General features: G+C 47.0%; 1 protein-coding gene across 2 annotated transcripts in view; it reads right to left on the bottom strand.

Moving 5' to 3' along the window:
- Window positions 1-232: 232 nt before the first annotated feature.
- SCRN1 (secernin 1) overlaps window positions 233-10,904 on the bottom strand; it is a 77,556-nt gene continuing 66,884 nt past the window's right edge. For both annotated transcript variants that reach the window (XM_063452329.1, XM_063452330.1), the window contains 2 exons: window positions 4,482-4,641; window positions 233-468 (listed from right to left, as the gene is read on the bottom strand). In XM_063452329.1, the coding sequence (XP_063308399.1) occupies window positions 4,483-4,641 (159 nt within the window). In that variant the 3' untranslated portion in view covers window positions 233-468; window position 4,482. The remainder of the gene's footprint in view (window positions 469-4,481; window positions 4,642-10,904) is intronic.

Genomic DNA, 10,904 nt, shown 5'->3' with positions numbered 1-10,904 from the left:
GCAAATTTGAGGAATAAAGGCCTTTTCACATCATGTACGGCAGATTCCAGGGACGCGCACTCTGGCTCTTTCTTGTCTGATTGTATTTTCCTTTATGAACCTGGCTGAAGGTGACAGAAGCATTGGTCCAGTAACAGTTATGGAACAAACATGTCACTCAGTCGTGTTGTATGGGATCAGAGTTCAGTGAATGGTGAAAAATAGCTTTAATAGGAGGCAATCAAATAAGTCCTCAGGGTATTATTATTTAATATGGTATTATCTTTCCAAACAATAAAAGGCATACACAGAACACGCTAACATTCATTAATCTACATGCACAAACCTATCATCGGAAGCCCATTCTCTTCACTCTAGAAACACAGAACAACATGGTGGAATGAAAGATATAGAAGAAAATCACCCATTGGAGCTGGCCAATAAATTATCTCTTTCTTCTAGCATAAAGGTGGGTTTTGTCCATGTTTTCTAAAATAAATATATACATTAAATTAAAAACAGATGCCACAATAAGTAAGTTTCAGCCCAAATGACGCAGATCTATTGCTATTTTTTTAAATTATCACACTGCACAAATATTATAAAGTACCAACCCACCTGTGCTACAAACATTCCATTTAGGTAATAAGGAATAGTGAGTGCGCTTACAATAAATAAAATACAGTGTTAATCACACCTAAAAAATCTGAAGGGCATATAACACATTTGATTACAATGCAATAATACCAAAGTGCTATAGTGCTTTAAGAAATTTACACAATATGTGGAGTGCCAAAGTGCATATATGTGCAGACAAGGGATATCCAATATAAATAAAAAAAGGACTGATATACTTGCAGAGCTTCTGGAACAAATAATACACGGCTCTGTAATACAAATAATACAACACCTAGTGCAATATGTTTGTACAGTGCAAAATTAACAATAAATAAATAGGTATCTCACTCACAATGGTGGAGTGGTTGAAGTACCACCCCAAACTATCAGGCTCCAGGGAGGATCAGCCCCCAGTGATCGTGGGATCCACTCAGTGTAGAAAGAACGTGGGCCAATCCGGATATGTGTAAACCAAGAATTTCTTTATTACCAATGCATAAAAAGATATAAAACACCAGTCTCCTGCAACCTGCTACCGATAGTCCGAGAAAGAGAGAGAAGCATGCTTGAAAAAGCCCCGTGGGAGGGGAGAAATGCATTGCATCTGAACAATCCGGAAGTTTTTGCACCTACACCGTGTATCCGTGTATCCATGAGGATTGAGCTGCGAGGAGGACACTCTGATTATAGACCTTCTCTCTCTTTCTCGGACTATCGGTAGCAGGTTGCAGGAGACTGGTGTTTTATATCTTTTTATGCATTGGTAATAAAGAAATTCTTGGTTTACACATATCCGGATTGGCCCACGTTCTTTCTACACTGAGTGGATCCCACGATCACTGGGGGCTGATCCTCCCTGGAGCCTGATAGTTTGGGGTGGTACTTCAACCACTCCACCATTGTGAGTGAGATACCTATTTATTTATTGTTAATTTTGCACTGTACAAACATATTGCACTAGGTGTTGTATTATTTGTATTACAGAGCCGTGTATTATTTGTTCCAGAAGCTCTGCAAGTATATCAGTCCTTTTTTTATTTATATTGGATATCCCTTGTCTGCACATATATGCACTTTGGCACTCCACATATTGTGTAAATTTCTTAAAGCACTATAGCACTTTGGTATTATTGCATTGTAATCAAATGTGTTATATGCCCTTCAGATTTTTTAGGTGTGATTAACACTGTATTTTATTTATTGTAAGCGCACTCACTATTCCTTATTACCTATTTAGCACTTAGGAGATCTCACCAGGACTCCCAGTGAGTTGCAGCTATTTGTTTCGATTTATATGGTGTATGCTCGCTATACATATATTTTCCTCCTTGTGCGCCATTTAACCTTCCGTCGATAAACATTCCATTTAGAAAATGTACTTATTTCACCCAAATTACCAAAAAATACTGAAATAAAAGTGAGTTAAACAGTAACCAGTATAAAATAAAGGAAAATGTAAAACTAGTATTAAAATAAAGGTTAGTTGAAGGGCCACTAAAATCACGCAGATCACTTAATCTCAATCACGTGGACTGGGTGCAGTGCTCCTATCAGTTTAACCCTTTAATATAAAACACTGCAGTTTTAGAGAAACTGCAATATTTACACGGCAGGGTTAAACATATCTCTAGTGGCTGTCTTCCAGACAGACACTGGATGCGTTTCCATTGCACTGACCAAGTAAAAAGTATCGAATTCATTGCTTTCCAATGAGAAGCATTGGATCCTTGTCACACATGCGCATCAAGTAACCAATGCTCCTCTATAAGGTGGACTGGTGTGGACCAGGGATGGAGGAAGTTACGTCTCCTTGATCACATCACAGGAGGTGGAGATGTAAGTAAAATGCTTCTATAAAATATATTTTTTTTTATGAATAACAGAGGGGGGTGGCTGAAACTGTGACAAGGACACTGTACTGTTAGAAATACTGGTTTGTATTCCTATATGTTATAGTGTTCCTTTAAATGGTAGTCGCAGCATGTGCAAACTATGTACCGTAATTCACCTGATGCGTCACTGGTCATTAATCATTAAACCCTAAAGTGGCTTTGTCACTAAAAAATATTTTCAATAATTAAATGTAGCTAACGCTTGCAATTAAAATGATGTAATGTTAGGCCATATTACCTCCTCTCCTTTTGAAGTTGTGAGGTTGTCATCTTTCTTATCTAATCTTTTTTTTCTTTTTATATGCAAGTACAGCACTTACACTGTTGTTTTTGTTTGTGCCCCTTTTGTCTGGAAGGGAACCCATACAGACTCTCGTGTATCACATTATCTCATTAAAGTGGTTTGGGTGTCGTATCCCTGCTCCCTTAACCCTGCAATGTAACACTTTGCTGTTTTATAGAAACATTGCAGTGCTAAGACTGTCTACTAGACAGTTGCTAAAGGCGCTTCCTGCAGTTTCACAGAGTTTAACTCCGCAAAACTTTGCTGAACGTCCTCACAGTTTGCATGAGGACTTTCAGCGTCAGAGAAAACCCCATAGGAAAGCCTAATATGCGTGTGTATGTGAATTAGGTATTAGGTTCTCCCCACTGGCTGATGTCCTCCTCAGAGGAGGAGCGCGACCCAGCGCCAAGGGACACTGACACTGGAATCGGGTAAATGAAAGAAATGTTTTTGTTTTTTTAAACCTTTCTTGGACATGGGATGTGGGGGCAGAGGGACACTATAGTGTTAAGAATACACCTTTGTATTTTTAACACTAAAGTGTTCCTTTAAGGTAGTCCTTCTTACAATGTGACTGAAAGCAATAAGGAACTCTAATTTAGGGAGCCATGCTTTCTTGGTAACCCCTGTTTTTTTCAAACAGCTTGAAAACAGTGTAGTGGTGTATAATGCATAAACTGGCCCTTTAAAGCACCGTACTGTATTCACAGTGTGGTGGGGAAACCTATGCGTACTTTGAGACAGGGTTGGCCAAACCCTAGAACACCAGCTGTTGTTAAACAACAACCACAATTCATTGCCAAATTTGAGGCAGACAAAGCATCAATGTGAGGACATTAAGTTCCTGGTAACTAGATGGACGTTATATGCATTGGATGGCACAGGTCTATATACTGCTCCTTGTTAAAGTTTAGCAAAGACTAATATATGGCCCTTATTCCAGTCAAAAAACAAATGTTGTGGGAGTTACCCAGATTATCACAATCACAGGATGTAAAAAAAATTCTATGGTAAACAACAGCAGATCCCAGTAATCAGGGCAATTCCCAACAAGAATCCCTTTCATTCAACATTCAAGGCAGATGGTGAAATCAAATCAAATATATTCACCTCTGAAGGATTAATGTCAATTTCCATATTACATGCTTGGTAAATAAATTGTCCAGCCACCATCCACTCTGAGCTATGCCATGCAAAGTGGTGAAACAGGATCTTGACAAACGCATGGATCGCGGCAGTTTTCACACTTTGCCGGAGGTAGCTCAGAGTGAGCGGTGGCTGGACAATTTTTTTTACCAAACATATAACATGGAAACTGATTGATTTCAATCCCTAAATGGTGAATTAAATATGTTTGATTTGATTTTATCTAGGAATGAAAAGGGATTCCTTAACGTGTGTGCACAAGTGATTTCCCTCATTTTAGTCAACCAAGAGGTAATTGGCCAAAGAGGTAGAAGTGCTGTGACCACCACAGTTAAACTACTAACCGTAGCTTTCAGGATGGAAACCTTAATGATTTTGCTGAGTTGTCTGATAGAGAACTGTCTGGTTGTGGATATGTAAACTGAAAACCAACAGCCATAAAACCAAAATGTGAAAGTGCTCCATTCTCCAGCTAGTGGCTGAAATCGTTTGTTAGAGAGAGAAATGAAATAGGTTAATTACACTCCTAGTGGAATACTAACTTGCACTGAAAAACTTACTTCACTTATAGAACTTGATTTCTGTGTCAACACAGTCATAAAAAAGATCCACTACTTCTGCCGGGTCTAAAGGCCCCGCACTATTAAGTATATCTTCCATGGCTTCCAAGCCTTGTTTCTCCAGATCATGCATAGTGTTCATCAGCTTTTCTCCTTGTTCCTAAAAATAGAAGAAAACAAAACCTTGAAGTTCTGCTTTATCCTCATGACAGATAAGAATCTGGGATTTTCTTGCACATGTTTATCTAACTGTCTCGTGTGAGAAGTCAGCGACGCTAGCGCCTGCTCATTAACAGCCAATGCATATAGTTGGGGTTTCCATATTCACCATGGACATCCACCATTGACACATATAATTTTGTCATATTTATGAAAACGCATGAAAAGGGTTGCCCTACAGTATGTTTAATGCATATTCTGCAGGATACAGGGCAACCCTTATCATGTGCTGGGAAAGTATTGTAGCAATTCAGCAACTTCAAATCTAACCATCTTTTAAAAATCTTTTAATATTTTGGACTTCAATAAAATGTATTTTAAATGTGTTCACTCCAGTCTGGAATGCCCCTTTAATGACCCTGAATAGCTCACAATATGGAACAAATATCTACAGGAACCCTATACGTACAATGTACTACTGCTAAGAGAAAAATATGACCTTTTCATGTGGTTTCCTTGCAAAAAAAACAAAAAACAATAGATATATGGAACCAGAAACAGTCAGTTTGAGAGGAGAAAAAAACAACAAAGACATATGCAGACCTAATGTTATGAACGTACAACACTCCAGTTGTATCAGTTGTACCAAGTCTAGCTGATGGCAAATGAAGGGTTTAAGATGCAAAATAATTGGTCTTCTGTTGCTAGATGTCTCCTGATTAAACCAGTCCTGATGGATATCACACCCAAACTTAACATTCCAAGGATGGCCCCCAACACCTTTATTAAAGCCCCCTCTGCACAATAGCAGGAGAGGCCTGAGATGTTATCTTTCCTAATGACAGAAAACAATGGTGAACCACAGACTGGTACATGGATTTCTCCTGAAATAACGGCAATTAAAGTATGCAGGAGATAATATCTCAACTGGAGAAGCATTTTCAGAGATTCATCCATTTATTGCCCTGAAGGTCAGATGAAGCTGGGACATGTCAAACAGAGGCGGCTCTCTAATTAGGCAATTTAGGCGGCCGCCTAAGGCCTCGCACTGATGGGGGCCTCGCGGCCGCCTAAATCGCCATAGGGCAGTGACATGTCGGATCCTCGGTCAGGGACCGAGGACCCGACAAAGGAGGGGGACCGGCGGCTTGCCCTTAATGCCGCCGGGTGCGAGGCCCCTCCTATGCCTGCCCGGGAGAGAGCCAGCCTGTCTGCAGCTCCGCCGAGTTACCACGGCAACGCTCTGATTGGCTGCGATCGCGAGACTAGACTAACCACGTGGTCTACAGCTCTGCACCCGGCGGAGCTGCAGACCATGAAGGGAGCCCACCAGACCACCAGGGAATCGGGATACAGCGTACCCACCGGACCACCAGGGAATACATTTATTATCAAGGTATTTGTGACCCCTGCACAGCCACCTTACCACCCTCTGCCCCCTACCACCTTACCACCCTCTGCCACCTTACCATCCCTTGCCACAGCCACCTTACCACCATCTGCCCACCTACCCTATCACTGCCCTCCTACCAACCTCTGCCCCCTACCACCTTACCCCCCTCTGCCCCCTACCACCCTCTGCCCCCTTACCACCCTCTGCCCCCTTACAACCCTCTGCCCCTACCACCCTCTGCCATTACCACCCTCTGCCCCCTACCACCTTACCACCCTCTGCCACCTTACCATCCCTTGCCACAGCCACCTTACCACCATCTGCCCACCTACCCTATCACTGCCCTCCTACCAACCTCTGCCCCCTACCACCTTACCCCCCTCTGCCCCCTACCACCCTCTGCCCCCTTACCACCCTCTGCCATTACCACCGCTGCCCCCTTACCACCCTCTGCCCCCTTACAACCCTCTGCCGCTACCACCCTCTGCCATTACCAACCTCTGCCCCCTACCACCTTACCACCCTCTGCCCCCTGCCACAGCCACCTTACCACCCTCTGCCCCCTACCACCCCTTGCCACAGCCACCTTACCACCCTCTGCCCCCTTACCACCCTCTGCCCCCTTACAACCCTCTGCCCCCTTACAACCCTCTGCCATTACCAACCTCTGCCCCCTACCACCTTACCACCCTCTGCCCCCTGCCACAGCCACCTTACCACCCTCTGCCCCCTACCACCCCTTGCCACAGCCACCTTACCACCCTCTGCCCCCTTACCACCCTCTGCCATTACCACCCTCTGCCCCCTTACAACCCTCTGCTGCCCCTACCACCCTCTGCCATTACCAACCTCTGCCCCCTACCACCTTACCACCCTCTGCCCCCTGCCACAGCCACCTTACCACCCTCTGCCCCCTACCACCCCTTGCCACAGCCACCTTACCACCCTCTGCCCCCTTACCACCCTCTGCCATTACCACCCTCTGCCCCCTTACAACCCTCTGCCCCTACCACCCTCTGCCATTACCACCCTCTGCCCCCTACCACCTTACCACCCTCTGCCACCTTACCATCCCTTGCCACAGCCACCTTACCACCCTCTGCCCACCTACCCTATTACTGCCCTTCTGCCACCTTACCACCCTCTGCCCCCTACCACCCCCTGCCACAGCCACCTTACCACCCTCTGCCCCCTACCACCCCTTGCCACAGCCACCTTACCACCCTCTGCCCCTACCACCCTCTGCCCCTACCATCCTCTGCCATTACCACCCTCTGCCATTACCACCCTCTGCCACCTTACCATCCCTTGCCACAGCCACCTTACCACCCTCTGCCCACCTACCCTATCACTGCCCTCCTACCACCCTCTGCCCCCTACTACCCCTTGCCACAGCCACCTTACCATCCTCTGCCCACCTACCCCATCACTGCCCTCCTACCACCCTCTGCCCCCTACCACCCTCTGCCACAGCCACCATACCACCCTCTGCCACCTTACCACCCTCTGCCCCTACCACCCCTTGCCACAACCAGCTTACCACCCTCTGCCCACCTACCCTATAACTGCCCTCCTACCACCCTTTGCCCCCTACCACCCCTTGCCACAGCCACCTTACCATCCCCTGCCCACCTACCCCATCACTGCCCTCCTACCACCCTCTACCCACCTACCCTATCACTGCCCTCCTACCACCCTCTGCCACAGCCACCTTACCACCCTCTGCCCCCTACCACTCCCTGCCCCAGCCACCTTACCACCCTCTGCCAACTTACCACCCCTTGCCACAGCCACTTTACCACCCTCTGCCCACCTACCCTATCACTGCCCTCCTACCACCACCTGCCCAATCCACCTTACCACCCTCTGCCACCATACCACCCACTGCCCTCCTACCACCCCCTACCACAGCCACCTTACCGCCCTCTGCCCCAACCACCCCTTGCCACAGCCACCTTACCACCCTCTGCCCCCTACCATCCCCTACTCTGTCACTGCCCTCCTACCACCCCCTGCTCTGTCACAGGACCCCTACCACCCTAGCCACCTTCTGCCCCCCTACACTGTCTCTGCCCTCCTACCACCCTCTACCCCAGTCACCCTCTGCCCTCCTACCACCCCTGTCATGTCACAGACCCCCTGCCACAGCCACCTTACCAACCTCTGCCCCCCTACCAACCCCTACCCTGTCACTGCCCTCCTACCACCACCTGCTCCAGCCCCCATCGCCCTTTGCCCCAGCCCCCCTACCACCCCAACCCTGTCACAGCCGCCCCACCACCCCTACCCTGTCACAGTCTGCCATCTCCTACCCTTTCACAGCCAACTTCCCTGTCAAAGCCCCCCTACCACCACCTGCCCTGTAACACTACTCCTACCACCACTGCCCTCTCACAGCCCCCACCCTCTCACAGCTCCCACTGCTATGTCACAGCCCCACCACACCCTGTCACCCGACACCCACCCTATCACAGCCTTCCCACACACACACCCCTTGACACAGCCCCCAGCACACACACACACGCGTTGTCACAGCCTTCCTCCGCACACCTTGTCATTGCCCATCCATACCCTATCATGACATTATCACATGCACTGACACCCCCTACACACATTGTCAACCCCTACACATACACTATTACCATTCACAAACACTTTCAGTCCCCACACACTGTCACCCCCTACACCCAGCCAAACTTACATAACCCCTCCTAATCCTGTCACTCTCATCCACTCCAACTATACCAAACTCACCTGCCCTTGCTTTGACACACTTACCCTATAACATTAACCCCCCCCCCCAATCCTGTCAGACTCACCTTCTCTTGCACTGTCACACTCACCCCCCAACCCTGTCATACTCGTCCTTTATCAGTCTGTCCCACTCACCCCCTTCACCCTGCCACACTCACCCTACCACATAAACCCTTACAATCCTGTCCTCCAACTGTGCAACACTCAATGCAAACCCTGTCACACACAGGTAGATAAAGCCAGATACACTCAGAAATACACACACTGGCACTGATGTATACACGAATGCAAGGCTATGTAACCATACCCCTCAGTTGTGTATTAACGATTGGCATACTTGCTAATTAAATTTGTTTATTGCAAATTAAGTTCGTTTGCATATTATGCTATAACTACAGTCAGAGAGATCACAATGCCACGGCACAGGGAGCCGCGACACTGCAAGCCTCTGAACAATGAATACAGAGACTAGCTCTCTGTATCCAGCGCTGCAAGCTTGTCCTTCAATACAACTACAGCACCTTATGCACACAATGCAACCCCTATTATTTTATGTTTTTTACTTTGGGTGTTAGTTTCGCCTAAGGCCTCATAAAGTCTAGAGCCGCCACTGATGTCAAACTGTGGACATTATGGACACCTAGAGGTAACTAATGCAGATTCTGGATTTTTTCCTACCCAAAGGTGACTGGACACAAAGTCAGGACGGTGGCAGTTTTGCATATACCCAGGGCCGAATTTACATAGGGGCTGATGGAGCTGCAGCTCCAGGCCCAGGCCCATGGAATAGGCCCATTTTTATTTTATTTTTACACACTACTCTTAGGTTTGCCACCTGACTGGTATTTTACTGGCACAGCTGGTATTTGAGGCTGCCTGGCCATGCCAGTATTGCAGTAATAACGGCAATACAAATGCAGGTATTTTTCTCAGTATAAACGGAGATTACTCTGCAATACCATCACCGGCCAGTAGGGGTCACTGTGTGTGGAGAGAGGCAGGAATAGGAAGTTACAACATATCCCTGCCTCTCTCTACTACTCACTGATCCGTGGGGGAGCAGCTACACAGCACAGAGAGTCCAGACAGCAGCTCTACAGCTCAGGTAAGTGAGGGATGGGGGGAAAGGCAGCAGGGAGACATGTGAACACAGACACTAGGGGACACATGGGGACACAGACACTAGTGTCCCTAGTGACTCAGAGTCCCCATGTCTCCCAGTGTCCCCATGTCTCCCAGCCAGTGTCCTCAGTGTCCCCATGTCTCCCAGTGTCCCCAAGTCTCCCAGTGTCTATGTCCCCATGTCTCCCAGCCAGTGTCCTCAGTGTCCCCATGTCTACCAGTGTCCCCAAGTCTCGCAGTGTCTGTGTCCCCATGTCTCCCAGTGTCCCCATGTCTCACTTTGTTCCCTAGTATCCTAGTGACATGGGGACACTGGGAGAAATGAGGACACTAGGAGGCATGGGGACTGGGCGACATGGGGACACTGACACTGTGATACATGGGGACACACCGAGACATGGGGACACTGGGAGAAATGGGGAGACTTGAGAGACTGAGACACTGGGAGCAATTCATCTATACAGCAGAATCAAACTGTGAGTAGTTTGTAGGTGATTTTACAGAATTTTCTCTTATGTCACTCCTTGTGATTTACATCATGTGATGTCACTCATAACTAATTATACAAAGGCTAGTATTTTTTCCAAGAAAGTTGACAACCCTAACTACTCTTCACATACTCTTGCTTAACCCCTTAAGGACACATGACATGTGTGACATGTCATGATTCCCTTTTATTCCAGAAGTTTGGTCCTTAAGGGGTTAAAGGAACACTATAGGGTCAGGAACACAATCATGTATTTCTGACCCTATTATGTAAAAAACACCTTCTAGCCCCCCTAAATATAGTAAAATCTTACCTGTATTCAAGTCTGCAGCTGCTGGCTCTGCCTCTGAACTGACTGTCTGCTGACCTAATCTGAAGTGGTGGTCTTACAATGCTCTCCATAGGATTGGCTGAGACTGTCAACTAGGCAGATCAGCGGCAGAGCCAGCACAAGTCAAACATAGCCCTGGCCAATCAGCATCTCCTTATAGAGATAAATTGAATCAAT

Source organism: Pelobates fuscus, chromosome 4, assembly GCF_036172605.1.
Source record: "Pelobates fuscus isolate aPelFus1 chromosome 4, aPelFus1.pri, whole genome shotgun sequence".
Lineage (NCBI taxonomy): Eukaryota > Metazoa > Chordata > Amphibia > Anura > Pelobatidae > Pelobates > Pelobates fuscus.
Note: the sequence above shows the minus strand (reverse complement) of the source record. Positions and strands in the feature narration are given on the sequence as shown.